General features: G+C 32.1%; 1 protein-coding gene across 2 annotated transcripts in view; it reads right to left on the reverse strand.

The window, feature by feature from the left end:
* LOC125060856 (peroxidase-like) overlaps nucleotides 1–18,066 on the reverse strand; it is a 62,756-nt gene that overhangs the window by 8,423 nt on the left and 36,267 nt on the right. For both annotated transcript variants that reach the window (XM_047665965.1, XM_047665964.1), the window contains exons 2-10: nucleotides 16,742–16,907; nucleotides 14,632–14,673; nucleotides 13,643–13,833; nucleotides 10,059–10,235; nucleotides 8,743–8,939; nucleotides 7,985–8,183; nucleotides 5,147–5,344; nucleotides 2,530–2,680; nucleotides 187–363 (exon numbers count right to left, since the gene is read on the reverse strand). In XM_047665965.1, coding sequence (XP_047521921.1) covers nucleotides 187–363; nucleotides 2,530–2,680; nucleotides 5,147–5,344; nucleotides 7,985–8,183; nucleotides 8,743–8,939; nucleotides 10,059–10,235; nucleotides 13,643–13,833; nucleotides 14,632–14,673; nucleotides 16,742–16,905 — 1,496 coding nt within the window. In that variant the 5' untranslated portion in view covers nucleotides 16,906–16,907. The remainder of the gene's footprint in view (nucleotides 1–186; nucleotides 364–2,529; nucleotides 2,681–5,146; nucleotides 5,345–7,984; nucleotides 8,184–8,742; nucleotides 8,940–10,058; nucleotides 10,236–13,642; nucleotides 13,834–14,631; nucleotides 14,674–16,741; nucleotides 16,908–18,066) is intronic.

Consider the following 18,066-nt stretch of genomic DNA (forward strand, 5'->3'; position numbering starts at 1 on the left):
AATCTGTCCGTTTAAAGTGGGTCAAAATCGAGTCCGAAGGAGTCGGTTACATACATACATACATACATACAGGTGAAGGTAATATAAAGCGTGAAAAAATAACCTAGCAACCGGGCATGCATGCAATATATTATTCTATAATATATATTAGTTCATAATAAATGAGAATGCTATTCTACGACTTACCGGAACAGGAACTGAGTGATCTCGCTATCCCAGAAGCGATCGCTGAACCCTTGCGGCTGAAATGTTAGACCCAAAGTCAACTTGTCGAAGATGTTGTCGAGTTCCAATAAGAGTGGTCGATTGAACCAATCACTCATACGGGCGTAGCCTGCCAGCTGTCTGTCCTCCGTTATCAAGCTAAAACACAATATTCGTTTAAATAAACACCAGGTGTAGTCGTAGTAACGTAGCCACAAATCGTTTTTCTTTTATATCGACAACTGTAAAGGTTATGGTAACATCACCAACTACTTTAAAATATAATTTAAGATGCCAGTATAATAATGTTTATTGTTTACAGAACTATTAAACAATAAACATTATCACATATTTACATATTCACATATTTTCATTACAAAAAATGTATTTTTATTTACATGAGAAACTTAATAATAACGAGATACACGTCGCCATCAGCCGTCCTAATTTTAGTCTACTAGGCTCATTCTGATATGTATGTTTAATGCCCTTTTGAATTGGTTAAACGCGCTAATATTACGAATTTTAGACGGTAATTGATTAAATAACTGCACATCCTCATACTTAATAGACTTCTTCAAATAATTTGTACGCGGCTTCGGCAAGATAAGCAAACTCGCTCGACGAGTATTGCGTGTTGTGGTGTTTGATTTTTTTAAATGGTAAGCTACTATGGAGAGAGTTATTTAAAAAAAAATTAAGATACAGGTGTTTATAGCACTTGCACTATGTATCTTAATTAATTTTGTATAATTGTTTAATCATCATAATTTTAGTTAAAAATTTTATCTAAATAGGGCTTTTGTTAATTTATTTTGTAGTGTTTGTATGCTAGAAATTTTGTTTTTGCATGCTGTACCCCATATTTCAATTAGATATATGAAATGAGGCTTGACTAAACAATAATAAATTAAATGAGGTACAGATTGCGGAATGCATTTTGATATTAATTAATAATAAATATAATAACATCATTTTTCCTTTATAAAATTCATAAATGTAATAGAAAACTCAAATCTGCATATCAAACCATATTTTCTCCATATAGTTTATGTTATTTATGCTTAATATTCGTACTTGAGAGACGTGTTGTCCAGCCCATTTCTAAATTGAGACAGCTTTTACAGAGAGCGGATCCTTAACCCGTGTGTCTAAAAACCCGCTATTTGTTTGAACCGACCAAATACAACACAAACAAAGAATGCACGGAAACTACAGACATGAATAGAAATATAACAGTCTAGTACAAAATGTATTAATAATAACACACAAATCTATATCATACACACATACAGCACGCAAACAACTGTTAATAGGAACGTTTGCCGTACTAACTCTCGTATAATAAAGGAAAACGTCGTGAGTAAACCTGTCTCAAAAATTGACGACACGTGAGACAGAAGGCTGATTACTAGATCAGTCTCTATGTCTATGAGATAAAAATCAAGATTATTATTAGTTTTTAAGATTTATATAGACACCGTTTTTGATAGCTATTTATTCCTGTCGAAAAATACAATTTCCTTAAATATTTTGTTACAAATAACGGTTGACTAACAAAATATTCGTAACATACCAAATCATATTTGCAAATCCTAAAAGCCGTGAAAGAATCTTATTCTCTTGGATTTTAAGGGTAAACTTGTATGAGGATATGCCTGATATTTAATATAATATATTGTAGAGGAAATTACCTTAACTTGAATCTTATTGTTGGGTACGAGCCTATTTGTTTGGTAGAAAAATAGTACAGAACAACTGGATACACGTTTTATATATAGTATTAAAAAAAACGTTTTATATATAGTATTAATCGACTATCGATATATGCATTTGAAGGTTGGCTTTGCACCAATAGTCATTATTTTACATAAAATCTCCTTTAGCAGACAAAATTTAAACAACGCCTTATTAAAAAAAAATCAATGCAAAAGATGCAGCACGCGCCCTAAGAAAGTACAGATACTGGCAAACTTCTTGAGCATTAAACAAGGGACAAAAGTCAACTGATTTACCAATACAGTGATACCTAAAAAGCGCAGGCAAGGACATTTGTTCAAGATGTTTACCGGTATCTGAAATACCCGGGGGATTTTATACCAAGGATCAAACTAAAGGCGTTCATCAGAGCATAAACAATAGATAGGAAATATGTATATAAGGTTTTTTTTTGTAACATTCTCAAAACCAAACGCAAAAACAAATAAGTAAATAATTACGTTAAATTTATCAGTTATATGGAGGTTTATAGCATTAAAGAAAAAATATCTTATACTGAATCAATAATAAAAAAACGATTGTGATATGAAATAAATTATTACTCACTGCAAATATCCACGTATCAAAGTATGGAAATGCCTGAAGGCTGCCTGCGCATGTTCGTCCAGAACGGATGGGTCCACTTGAGGGTTGTAATCGGACACGTGTGAATGAACACCGCGGTATATTAACTTGTTCTTTAACATGTTTTCCAATCCTACAAGATAGAATCATTATTAATTTCGTCGACAGCTAATTGGTCAGGTTCCGACTTTCTTTTCAACCAATCGCAATCGAACAAAACGCTCTAGGGTTTTACCAAAGACAATTACTTTAATTCTCTTTGGGTTTTTTTCTCGGACTAAGTTCTAACCAATCTCCACCATTTGATTTTCAAAATAATAGGATTTCCTTTATAACCAATTTAAAAATCGAATACCTCTTTGGCGGGAAAAGTTTTTGAAACTGACAGATTAAATATTTTTTTTCAATTTTGGAATGCTACTGTCTCTTAACATACTTAATATGTTTACTAATTATCTAGATATATATTGTCGAGGAGCTTATATTACTAATGTTTATATATACGTATATAGTCTTTATTTATATAAATATTTAAAAAAAGGTGTAATCCTATTTAGGAAAAATACGTAGCTCAAAAAAAAACATTCACTTCTAATAACGAGACGTTGTAACAAAAGGAATGCCTTGAAGTTCAATAAACGTACTTAATTGAAATTCTTAAAATATCTAATTTAATTCTCGTACAACTTTGACAGTTGCGTATTAAGACCTATTAAAATTCTTATAGCATTAGAGAACTTATCTCGTGTTAAAAATTTGAAAATAGAATCTTTTTTCTACGTCAAAAGCTTAACTGTTAAAACTTGTTAAGAATTACCTCAGACAATAAGGAACTTTAAACGTTAGAGAATCTAATTTTAAAATTCATGGTAACTTGTACTTTGCCATTCTGCTAAGAATATAAATATCTAAGATTCACCAAGCTGCATCATACTATCGGTGTGTTAATAAATCTTACAATATAATGGTATTGGCAAATAATACTTTTCCTCTAAGTTTCGAGATTGATTTTTATTTAAGGCCAACATTTTGAAGACACTGACGTATATTTACCCGTTTTTACACATTTACGCCGGATTTTTTTTTGGTAGTCTCACTGGCCACATCACTTGCAACGAGTTATGTAAAAACTGGAATTCCTCTATTTATCTGATAAACAAGATTTGTTTAGAAGTTCTAAGCAATTTATTTGTACTTTGCAATATTCTTAAAGATTTGTTGAAGCCATTCATACGAAACCATTCAAAACAACCAAACTCTTCGGGTTTATAATATGTATTAGTATAAATTGAAAAGTTTACATGTATACCTATAAAATTAATGTGTGCAAATTTAGACTTTTTAATTCTGTAATGTCTATTCAACGTTCTTTGAGACAACACAGCCAGGGGGCCAGTCTTGTAGATTATAAGAAAATGTTCTCTATGTGTTTGTCCTTCTTGCTCGATTTACATTATACCGCTATCATAACGTTGAATACCCAAAGGCAAAATGGTAATTATATATTTATACTACCCCAAATGTCAGAATCACCTATAAGACTGGGTTCACACGGCATTGTCCTGCACATTTTCTTTGTATTCGTTTTTTTATCGTACTTTCACCCGGGTTTTCACATGGTAGATTTTCATTCGTGTAAAATACGAATAGCCGCAGTCTCCACACAGTTGTCACAGTGAGCGAGAACGAGACAGAGCTACATTATGTGCCACTTTAAACCGAATACGATAAAGTTCATTCGATTTGCTTGACAAGTCCGTTGAGTATTCGTTTGAACGTATAAACGGTGTACGATATTTTGCAGTACAAACGCCGTGGGTCTATGGTCAATACAGGTGCCACTATTTATTCGTTAAGACGTATATAGCAAAAAAACGTGCAGGACAATGCCGTGTGAACCTGGCCTTAGGTATTATATTTGTTTACCCTTTGATTATAAGACACACCTAACCTTATACAAAACGTGTTACCTTTAGCTTAGGATATAACAATGCATTGTAAAATGCGATTTATAGCAAAGTAATAAAGATGATTTTAATTTAAGTTCAAGGAACGATTGAATCCAATACCCTGATTTGGGTTTTGGACCCGACAAACGTTGTTTTGCCGTGTCTATTATTTCTAGGAAAAAAAATTTTAGTTCAATAAAAATAACTATCTACCATAATTATAATATGAGTTGATGATAGAAGAGTGAAAATTTAGGATTGCATGTATTTATTATAAAAAAAAAATTATCCAAAAATATGTTTTATTCTTGGTGTGGACATCCCTTATCACTTTTCAGACTTCACTGACTTACTGAATATGCATACAACATTTCATAAGAATCAGTTGAGCCGTTTCGGAGGAGTGAGGGGACGAACATTGTGACACGAGAATTTTATATATACAGAGATTTAAATAATAAAACTTGATGAAATAAATAAGTTTTAGGTTGGCTTTTATGCAAATCCTGTATTGTCGGATTCACAAGCGTAAAAGACACTTTTAAGGCATATACTATCTTATTAATTAGATAGCTCAATATTTCGTTCTCGTCTATATGTCTTCCGTGTAAAACTTTTTCATTACAGGTTCTAAACAAGCAGTTACTTACCAAGGAATATAGGGAGATATTCATAATAATTAATGTGCTGGATTTGTGCGATATGAATCCGGCGCGCTTCTTGGAATGTTGTTTCATCGCTCCACCAGGGATTCATTGCTGCCAGCTTGTTTGCGATGCGATTGTGTTCGCGGAGCAAAATAACTTGAAGAATCGTTAATTGTGGGTTCTGATTGACACGAATATCACCTGAAAATTAACTTGTTTATTGTAATATCTTGAATTTGAATCAATATGTATGAACAATGATTATATGGATTCGTATTAACAGTTTTTTTAAACTTAAAGCTCCCAGCTCTTTCCCGGTTCTCAATAACAAACTGAATAGTTAACTCCGTAACAAAGTTAATATTTTTTTTGAAGTGAAACTTCTTTAGCCGCACGAGGGTAAATTTTGCAGCGTTTTTGTCTTAGAAAAGGGAGAGATTTCAATAGATTATTTTGTATAAAATATAAAATACATACTAATATATCATAAATTCTCTTTACGAAATTTTAATTAAAAAAATAGAATTTCGTATATTTTCAATTTGTATATAGGTCACAAATAGATGGAGTGATCATAATATACTGACATATTGTGTACTTTGTACGCACGCACTTTTTTTTAAAGTGAAACTTCTTTAGGTGCATGAGGGTAAAAAATAAGTTTAAAAAATTAAATTTATAATAATTAGTATTAATTTTCGACACTTTTATTACTTTAATGAGAGTTAAATTCCTAACATACCTTCCATTTTCCCTCCCTCTAAGTTTCGGAAGTCTAAAGTTTTAGATTTGTATAAATATGAACAGGACTTAGATTAAATAAAATTAGTTTGCCAAAGAAGTTTCACTTCTGACATGTGTACTTTGTACGCACGCACTTTTATTTGTTTCTTTCAATTACAATATTGATTTTTTTTTAACAAAAATCATTACGCGTCGCATGAGTGAGTGTGTGGGTGCATGTGAGTGAATGAGTGAGTATAATGTGTATGAATGTGATAGGACTTAGTATCATCTGTAACTCTGCGTAAGGTTTGTTCAGAAGCCAGTTCTTTAACCGATTTTTTTTATTTTGGGCGGTGAGCGAGTAGATATTGAGCAGCCTATGTAATTTATTGTAGATTTAGTATGCCGTCAGGCAGTCAGTTCTTACTGTCTGACTGACGGCAACATCCTTATTTCTTTCTAGATACAGCCTATGATCGAAATTCTAAAGAAACTGCGAAGTTCTTTAACTACATATATACCAATTTTATGCTATAAATTGAAGCTTAAAGTATGGGCACGATGAGATTTTTCGTACCACAGGAACAGCTGATTGTGGCTATAATAAGTGGTAATTATGAGGTACCATAACAATTCGATATTTATCAATAAAAACGTATGTTTGGTTAAATCACAATGGCATGTTCAACCATACGTATGCGTTCCATTAGCAATAATAAAAGTTTGTTCCAGATATCAATATTTTTGTTAAAATCAGCATTGCCTTTATAAGACGCGTTACGAATTTTTCATTGGACAATTGACGATTCCGCTTTATTCATAATATGCAAAAAAAATGCGTTACAAGTATTATATGCTATCAGATTTTCTTCTGAAATACACTCTATTAATCGTTTATTATAGTATGTTATATAAATAATTCAAATTATGTAGTAAAGAAGCGTCCTTTTTAAATAAAATTGTTGAAACGTGAAAATGAAATGAGGGTACTTTAAAAATATTCTTGAATTCTTAACGTTGAAATTGTAAGGAGCTTAGTGATTTATTCGTACAATTATTTTTTAGAAATACTGTAGCTGTTGAGTTTTTATAAAATATATTAGTATGTATTCATTGAAAGCCACTGTCTATGTTTTGTGATCTCGTCTTTCATTTTCTATTTTACCAAGACGTAAATTGTTTAATGTTTGATCTCGTTGTTTTGAAAGATATTTTTATCAGGACTTGAAAGAAATGTTATCTCTATCTCTCTACCATTTCTATATTTTTGAAGTTATACTTCTTTTGGCGCGTTAGGGAAAAATGATGAAAGTAAATTTTTACGTTTCGCGCGCACACCGTAACAAAAAACCGACACCCTGAAGTTAAAATAAAAAATGTCCATTTCTTTAATTATGTAGAAATATTTTTTTTGTGATAGTTAAAGTAACTTTATTTAACTAGATAATGCGTTATAATAAAAATTTCAATATATTGAATACCTATTTGCTATTGTTAGTGTCGTTTTTTCTACAAACGTATAATAAAACTTTTAAAAATATTTTTATCTTGTTTTCCGTAAGTATAACTTCTAACGCGTGTACATAAGTACACACACACGTTTTTTTTACAAAGGAAAAATCTAGAAATTCCACCACCGTAAAGCGAACACATCTTTTATCATTGTTGGTCTAGCATTGGAGTTATAGTCGGGTAAACCAATCTGTGCTCTTACTACGGCTCTCCATAGCGATTCCAATAACGAATTTCAATTGGCAAGATTCAATACCGCCGACCTTAGGTTTTTACAATAATTGGAAACCAATGACTTCGAAATGTTAGCTGATGCCAAGAATAGATTGCGCAATTTGCATAATTTATGTCATAAATGATAACTTTTTTTTAGCTCTGAACAATATTTCAATTTTACGCCCAAATTTGGCAAACACTTAATAACAAGATTTTAGTCATTATATTATATACTCATTTATGTTTGGCACCGAGTAATATGATTTTCATATCCCTATATAAATAAATAATCTTTTAATACAATTAAATATATTGGTTATCTAAAACCAATGAATATTGAATTAATTAATATACCTATATATATATTGTTAAGATATTTCATCTTACCAGTCAAGTAGCAGGGTTCGTTCGGTGACTGCGCAGATTCGCAGGTCATTGTGACATTAGGGTCTTGCGGGGGCCACTCACGGCCATTCCTTAATATTGTCAATAATCTCCCGCCACGGAATTCACGGATAGACTGCAATTGTCTCTCGGTGTTTCCATAGACTAGCGAAAGATCCATGTATGAGGTGACAGCTGACAGCTTCGGACAAAGACAAATAACTATAGTAGCACGACAATTTTTCAAGATTATTAGACAGGTGTCAATTTTTTTAAACCCAAATAAGTATGGTTGCGTTAGTAATCGAAACCAGGGAATACGGCATATACCTTAACCACAAAGATTTACAAGTTTTTTAAGTATAGGAAATTACTACAGGTGTTAAAACGCGAATTTATGTTTAATGTACAACCCTCGATATGAATGCTTGGCCATAGAAAGCGTAAAAGTGCGTCATTAATATTACATAATAAGATTTCGTATCTGTTTGGACTAAAGGTTTTCGTTCCGGATTCGCTAAAGAAAAGACTATTATTTTTTAGGCATAGACTAATAATATAGATCTGCTTAGGGTAAGGTTCTGGTCTATATTCTAATTCGTATATGGAAAAAATGGTTTGACAGCTTTTGAAACTAGATTAATAGATTTGTTTGACGGGCCGCAGAGGCGACTTAGCGCTAAGAATGACCATATGTTAATAAAGTATTGGATTTTTACAAATGGGAGTATTAGCCTTAGTCCACATCCCAAATGACGTACCGGTTGCGCAGGAGCATTGGCTGGTGTGCACCTCCTGTCTCTCGTGGTTCCAGTTCTAACAAAATTCATACATTGTGTTCCCTGAGGTCCGTGTATTGGGTCATTTGGGGGTATGACAATTGGGGCGCATTTTGGATTTGTTTTATAGTCTGACGCGAGAGCACCCTCATCATCGCAACATACGATTGGATTGCGATCTGCAAAGAGAAGTAATCAAAACTATAACATACACCAACTTGACACAAAGCACGCAAAACGGCTTAATTTTTGTAAAAGCTAAATAAATTTATTAATTTAATTGTAATTTTATGTAATCTTCACGTTACAGTTAAAATTTCGTGTAAGTGAAAGATACTATACCTAATAGACCAAAATAATCCGTTTTTCTACTCATTTCACACTTAAGAGATCAGTTACTTACACTAATTTTATACTCCCTTAATTGGGGCTCTATTTATATTTACAAATAAAAGATAGTAAAAAGCAATGGTAAAAGTGAATATGAACACATAACTGTGAGAACAAAACACCAATGTAGCAAAACAGTATGAATGTTAAAGTTGATTAGTATCGTTTTGTATTTATGTTCACATTTTTTTTTAATTAAAGTTAAGAAAACAACACATGACGCGCATAATGGCGCGAAAAACTTTACGGCGCGCAAGCGTCAAACTGGCGTAACGCCACAGATTAGTACGGAATACTCCGCTTAGGAACTCTGAATAGTTCCATAGACACACCACGTATTCATATTGATTTATTATTTTTCAAATAATATTGATATTATACATTTTATTCTGCTGTTACATGTAAATGTGATCATGTGTGCTTCGGTTTTAATAATTTAAAGTAGACGATTTTTTGATAATAATATCTAGATTTTATTAATTCAGAGCAAATCTTCAAAATACATATGTTATTTTTGTGATTTTTATGTAATTTCAATCATCTGATGATATAATTAGTTTAACGAAATTTTGTTATTACAATAAATAAATTAAAGTGCAGTGTTGGTCTAGCGGCGTTCACCGAGCGACTGTCATCCCTGAGATCGTAGGTTCAGTCCAGCTGTTCACCAATGGACTGTTTGTATATGTGTGCATCTAACACTCGCTCGTAGGGTGAACGAAAACATCGTGAGAAAGCCGGTATCTCTCCAATTCAAAAATGGACGATATGTGTAATACACAGAAGGCTCACCTTCTTGGCTTTTAGAAAAAAACAAATTATCACGAAACAGGTTGTAGTGCCTTTTGTTTTTTTTTATAAAAATAAACATGCCTATTAAGTAAAAAATTTGTATCAAAAATTCTTACGACTTTGCGGGTTTCCAGCGGTCAGAGACATGTCATGAGTGATGATTTGTCCCCACTGCTGGGCGTTCAAGTTCCATTTAGGGTCTATTAGGGGCTTGTCTGGGAAAATAGTTATACTGATCTCACGTACATTTGGCAGTTCTTCTCCAGTAACCGACTTGGGTAGTTGGCTGATACCTAAAAAAATATATTTATGAGTAATTTTTCAATTAAATGTGAAAATGTTTTTTTTTCGTAACTTATTAAGAGGGGCACTACCAAAATCACTCATCGTAGATTTGAATTTATCTAAGTATTGCTTGCTTGAATTAAAAACAATAAATAAGTAATGATCCTTTACTTTATTTTCAATGGATGACTCTAATTATTTAGATTTATATTAGATTAGATTAAATGCACAATATATAAATTCCTCGATACAAAAAAACACAAAGTCACCACTAACTTTTGGGGGTGTGAAATCATGAATTTTGCTAGCCTAATGCGCGCTCTTAATACACAAAAATATTTTTGTCACCTTAGATGTAATACTTATTATCAAGATAGATAGATTGATCCATATTGTTTTTGTTTATTGTCACTCTTTATGAAATTTTTATTTTAAAAATAGAATTTCTATAAGGCTCAATCAATCGCTCTCTCCCTTTTCTTCGACAAAAACGCTGCACATCTTCGTGACGCAAATATTATTATTATTGCGTGTCATCCGTAAAAATTTTACCCTCAGGCGTCTAAAGAAGCTTAACTTCAAAAAACTAATATAAAGTATACAATACTATTTAAAATGCAATCATGTTTAAATTCGCGTATATCATGGGGCAGAGGTAGTACTTTTTAAGGCAGTCTTTTGTTTTGTCTGTCTTTTATATAATATTTGTTAATTTTCTTTTACTTTTATTAATTGTGTAACATTTTAGGTATTATTATTAGTAGCTGTGGGTAGGTCCTAGTTATACACGTGCCATAATATAAATTTAAAAAAAGAAGCATTCAAGCAGTAACACGTTAACGGTTACAACACGCGATCCCTGCATTAAACTGTTAAATGTGAAATTCGCCATCTCCAACTGTAAATTTTGTTCTGTCCCGAAGCTAGAATGAATTAATCAAGAGTATTTTAAATACAATAAATCAACCTAAACCTTAAATGTTTCTAAGACTACACTGAAGTTAACTTAATTATACTAAGCATTGCTAAGTGATATAGTACGTCTGGAAGGTCCCAAAGCACAGCTTTTAAAATGAACTTTCTTAATTAGGGACAAATGATTAAGATGACAACGATAAGACTATAAGTATTCTGGGATATTCCAGACTTACATATCTATGGATATAAGCTTTTATAGTTTAGTCTCGTTTAAAGTGAAAAGTTTCTGTATCTATTCATTCCTTTTTAACAAAAAATATAACTGACTTCAGAAGTATCAAATATTTTTTTTTGATTGGACGTGTGTTAAGACGTGTATAAAGTGTTAGTTAAAAATATAGACGTCAAAATAGGTTTAGTTCGGTTAAAAAGTCCATGGGTGAGTGAGTACTTAGGTTAAGCAACGAGACTTAGGGCTGACTCCTATACGTCAATAATGTATTGGATTTTGACATACAGAAATCGTAGTTCGCGCCAAGTATCGCTTCTGAATCTCAGCCAAAGAACACCGCGATGGCAATGCGATTAAGCTTATTTATATGATAAGATAATATGTTTTAAAAATTAACGTTTTTATAACGAACTTGATCGCTTCAATACCAAATTAATACATAGTCTGTTACTTCAAATGTCAAACTATTATAATTTGTCACACAACGTCATCGGAAAATAGTAAACACAGGTAGAATAAAAATAAGTATAATATGGTATTTGTGGTACTCTGAGGTTTTTGTAGAAAATATTATTAGTTTTGTATTAATATATAGTAAGTATGTGTGGTTTTGTAAATAGTGTTATTTCAATAAATGAAGCTTAATAGAAGCTTGCATAATCCAGCAACGTATAAAACCTGTGCATTGCCAATTTTACATAACCTTACTTGTTTACCACAGGCTAATAGCATGTATTTATCCGAATTGGAGTCGCATAATTGAATCGTTCTGCCAATGTCAAAGAGACAATTTCGTCTGTTATTTAGTAGGGTGATTTATTATACGCTTATCTGTCAATGGTAGCGGTAGGTATATTAAACGATGATAGAGTGGTTATGTTAAGCTTTTATATGTGTCCTTTTGTTTATATTTGCTATAACATCTTCAAGATGTTTTTATGTTTGTGTCTTTATTATGAAACGATGAATGCTTGAAGTACTATTGACTTATTTTTTTTATTATTTTTTTTCCTTTCTTTCGGCTATGTTTTCCTATAACACTGTGTAAGTAACATTAAAGCTACTTTTGTTTAATGTTCCTTCATGCATGAGCAAGCAAGCTTTTGTTAATGAAATAAAAGTAAAACTAAATTAAAAATTAATATTAATAACAATAACATAATTTTAAATAATACATTAATTTACAGGTCATGTCATAAATAAATTAAACGTTATTTTTATTTTTTAAAGCGTTTTTTATAGTCTGTGTCCACGTCAACGCTAATAAGCGCGCGGTTACATTTCCCTCCAAAACAGTAACTGACATTTCGATTGCAAAATGCCGCATTTGCGCCTTTGTCTTATGATATAAAGCAAGGTAAACATCATTTTATCTTTCTAAACTCTAAAAAACAACAGCTTTGATAAAATTTTAATTACATATTTGAATTCATACGCGAGAATTTATTGTAAACGGCCGATACTTGGACACACATGTGATTAAATATTTAATTTGAAAAACAATTTCTATACCTAATCCAGTTTTATGAACATAATGTGGAATTTATTTTCTTTTTGATATTATAAATTTAACGTAACCAAATATTGTATCAACAAACTCGCTTATAAACGTATTTGAAAGCCTCCAAAAGCTATTTAATAATTGCGTGGGTGTCATTTAGATAATATAAAAGGTAAATCACAGAGTTTCAATATAACTTAAAGAAATTGTAAGTTTAGGAATACATTTTTTTGTTTACCTTAAATATTCTATTTTATTTTTTATATATTTAATTTTAAACATTAAAAATCCAGAATTTTGATTGCAATCTTTCTACATATAAAATTGTGCAAAAAATTACGCCTAATCTATGTTTTAATTACGGTGAATGAAGAAATTTATCTTCATAATATTTTAAATTGTCGTAAAAAATCCTCTATATTATATTTGCGTTGTTATACACAAAAATATTATAATGTTGTTGTTTCTTAGTGGTACAAGTGTGATAAAAGGATTTACGTAGAATATAGCACTTGTGCCTTCCTGTGGTTAATCAAACTATTCGATAGCTATATTAATAATAACGGCTAACTTGAGTTACATTAACTTCGCGCTTGTACACGTTTTCTTGGAAATGTGTTCGATAAAATATTGAACAGCCTTGCTATTCTGTAACTCACTTTTCGAACTCACACAGCGGTTTTCGCAGCGGCGGTCGCGCTCAAAACAGACCGCCGCTGCGTAAACCGCTGTGTGAGTTACAGAATCGCAGGGCAGGTACGTACCGTCATAATAGTTGAACGGAAGAAGCCTCTGGTAAGGTCTCTCTGGCATACCAAGGCTGGGTCTCAGAGGGTTATTACAGCTGCCATCAAGAGTACGGTACCGAGATTTAGGGCAAAACGATGGTGGCACTGCGCATGTTTGGGATGCCGGATCCTGTGTGGAGCCTGGTGGTGGTGGTGGGTTGCTGAAGCTGTCAATTATAAATGTTTTAATATAGCATTCGATATGCAATAGAAGTTGTTAATAAATATAATATGTACATATGTATAACATGTAATATTCTTTCATTAGCACGCGTTTTCATCCTTAAGAATCGAACCCGACCGATTAAATAAAAAGTGTGGGCGTGTAACCTTTACTCGCGATTGAAGTAAAACTTTTTTTATTCACTTTGCTATTCACAATTGATCCGTTTGATAATTTGGAAATAAATAATCCTAATTGCTTATGATATTTGCCACTAGCTGGCGTATAAGTCAAGAAGCGTGGAGTATATGACAATTGACATATACTTACGACCAATCCGAATTATTATTTTTAAATAGCGGAACTACACAGACTAACTAACTACACAAGTAAGCGTTACTTCCGTCAGAAAAAAAAATCTGAGTTACTCCCGACTCCCGAGTCGCGCCTAAATAAGTTTTACTTCAATAATTTATTTTCAAGTTTCAAGTAAACGTCACGTTAGTAAACAAAATACATGTCATGTAAATATGTTATTTAAAATTAATTACATATACATTAATATTTGTTTTTATTAAATTTTTGGGTCTATTTCATTTCTGATATTTAAGATAGCGAGATTCCTCACAATGTTTTCCCTCGCCGTATAGACCGCGTCCATGTTCCAGCCGGGATTCGAACAGACGAATTTCAAAGTACATAATTGTTGATTTCATTCTTTGAAACGATTAAACCATATTCTAGATTAAACCACTCATAGTAATGATCATAAAAGCAGTTGAATTAATTAATAAATAGTTACCTTAGATAGCCTTCTGGACCTGTTAATGTACTTTTAATGTCTCTGTTAACAAAGGGTGCTGTCATTAGGTATATAAATGTTAACACATCATGCTAGTATAAATAAACTATCAATGTTTATTACAAATAAAATTAATCATGCTGTCCTGCTCATATTTAATAACATTATACATTTGTAGTTACATAAAATATAGGTAAACACACAAGCATGTAAAGACGCAGATTGTCATTAGTCAAAATTGCGCTCTATATTTCATGACAGTTGACAGCTGTCGTATTGGTATCTGTTTGAATGTGTAAAAACGTTGTACTTAAACTCTTTGTATATACAGGTTGGCCAAAAAGACGTGGATCAAATGCAAATAGGGGATAGATCAGGTCATCAGCTGCAAAAAACTGTTCAACGGGAGGTCTCTAAGCTCAACCCCTGCAGAGTTATAATTTATTTTGCGTTTTTATAAGAAAATTGACTTTTCTACTAATTCTTATTTAAATTCGAAAATATCTACCACCTGTATCTTTTTCATATTATTCACTAGATTGGTTCTGATGAGTTCTTGCGTTAGACACACTATTTATAGTTGTTTATTGAGTGTATTGAAGATAATATTAAGTTATACGATATAGTTTTTTTTCAAATCATAACTTTTTGTTTACTTCGGACCCCACTGTGATGACCTCATCTATCCCCTATTTGCGTTTGATCCACGACTTTCTGACCACTCTGTGTAAAAGTTTTGTTAAAAGATATTGAAAATTCGAGACGACAGCGGAATATTGAGTTAGCGAAACTGAGCCGCGCAACAGAGCCTGCCTATCGCCAATCTTACCTGTGGCTTATCTGTATATTGTTACGAAATATGTGCTTTGGTATCGGCAGGAACTTGGCAAGATTTTATAAGGGAATGGCCATGTACTGTTAAGCAAGACCTGGACATCTGCACATAACCACTCTTGCCAACTACCGTGCCGGAAACTACATTATAAAATCAATTAGTTTTAAAAATAAATATTAGTCGATTTATTGAACATATTCAAAGGTTGATTCAAATGATTTACAGGGTTATAGTATGTAAAAATTCCACAATTAATTATTCTTCACAAATTCAATATTATTAAAAAATTAATCGAACATAATATCGTGCAAAGTGCAAATTATTAAGACGCCAAGCTACAGCTGTGCGATTCTGTAACTCACTTTTTGAACTCACTCACTCACTTTGTGAGTTCGAAAAGTGAGTTACAGAATACTTGCTACACGTAATAAATCAAATATTATTTAGTAAACAAATGTGAAAACTTAATATGAACATTCATAAAGTGTTTCCATATTCGTAATTGTTTAAAATATACAACTCAGGGATACGTTTAAGTGCGAACCGCCATATTATGACACGAACTGTCACTCCCATCTGTCAAATTTAGTTTTGTGACAGATTGGATATTTAGTTCGTGTTCAAGAAATATGTTGTCAACAAGTGTTTGTGAAGGAAATATATTATATACTTGAAAACAATGCTGTAATTTAACTTAAGTATTAATATATGAAATAATTCATGATATAGGGCATTGCAAAAAGAAAATAGATAATATTTGGTTTTACTTGCAGCGACAGATTTTAGGTAATAAAAGTACGTATCATATTATTTGGTCTTCATCGGTATAACTTTTACAGGCATCACAATCACTTTAAACTTAAAACATCAACAATTACAATTAGATAATTTTCATTGAAATTGGGATATGATTTCTAATGATTGATCTATATAATTAGAGAACTGGTGGTGAGATGATAAAACAAAATGACAGCGCGTTCTGTTTGATTTTGATTGATCTAGCATTTTTAGTCGGACGCAATGACAGTTGACATGCGATAAAATGCGTCATATTTCGATCGCTTGTCCAATCAAAATCAAACGTGCATTCAAAAGACGAGAACAAAATATTTGAAGTGTTAAATTTTATACGTATTTATATTTAATAACCGTTTTCTAATATACAACATACTGGTTTGCGCTTATAAACCTAAACTTTACACAGATAATGTAGCTTGGCGCTCAACTAAATTATTATTTTTTCTTTAATCTTATGAACAGTTCCTTAAGCCTTACCCAAACCCATTAACTGGCAGTCTTTCAGCCTGTACACCGCCATCTGCAACCCTGTTATCCTCTTGATAACCCGAAAAATCTTGAAAGTGGGTAGGATTTGTAAAGAGGTTGTAATCCCCTCTCACTACAGCGCAGGTTGCAAGCAGCAGAATTACCTTCGCCATTTCTGAAATAAGATCTTGAATTGCACTAATCCGAAATAACATTTTATTTCGCTGCAATGATAACGCTCAAGAGCTCAACTATCTTAAACGATTTTCAAAATTTGAATTAAAGTAGTAAAAACAAGGGAAAGAATCTGGATAACCTGGACCAAACCAAATTATGTTGCTATATATTTATATTTTTATACCATAGTATTAGTGAACTTGATAAATGATAAATATACAAGTATCGATTATTGTCGGATCGGATATAGTAGAGAAGAGCAATCCGGCCTTCCGATATTTTTCTCACGACTCATTCCGGTATCCGACGCCGGACCGGGGCAGTGGAGAAAGGGCCTAAAGACGATTATGTTTTATTTAACAAGAACTCGTACGTCATAAAAAATAATTTCCATGCACAAAATAATTGTTGTACATGTAACATTTGTTATGAAACATATTTTAAACAATGCACAAAGTTATTTGATATCGCCGACAGCTCTAGTTCAAAGCTAGTCGAAAGCTGCGCACCGCTTTCTGCTTTGCTCTTTACATCTATGAACGAAACTATCTTTTGTGTAAAGATCATAAAATCATATGATGCTACGTATGGTTTTTACATTAGTTTAATAACGTGAATTAACCCAATTTAATCAGACGTGAACCTATTGAATTTATTACAAATATACATTTATCATAGACTACACGGCACATATGTATAGTTGAGATTTATTGAAATATTCATAAGACACTTCTGAACATCTAAAAAGTAAACAATCGTATCCCATAAATCTCAATTTGTTATGATTTAACAAAAGTGAACTTAGCGATAATATTTACGTCCCGGTCGTAGGTATTCTTTTAATAATTTATTCCTACCGAACCTGAACGACGCGACGCGCGTTGCCGTATTTCACCAATGTTCTAGTATGAATGAATTAGCAATGGTGGTAAATTTATAGATCAATTTTTGAAGTTATACTTCTTTAGGCGCTTTATGAAAAATTGATGAGAGTGAAATTTTATGATGCGCGCGCACCGTGACACAAAATTTAATTTTTATTTTTTTTAAATTTGATTTACAATATTTATCCACATGCTTTGAGTTTCTACATTTAAAACACGTGTTTTCATTATACAAGTGCGAATTTTATATGTGCGTCTGAGTTATAATCAGAA

This window comes from Pieris napi, chromosome 22, assembly GCF_905475465.1.
Source record: "Pieris napi chromosome 22, ilPieNapi1.2, whole genome shotgun sequence".
In the NCBI taxonomy this organism is placed as follows: domain Eukaryota; kingdom Metazoa; phylum Arthropoda; class Insecta; order Lepidoptera; family Pieridae; genus Pieris; species Pieris napi.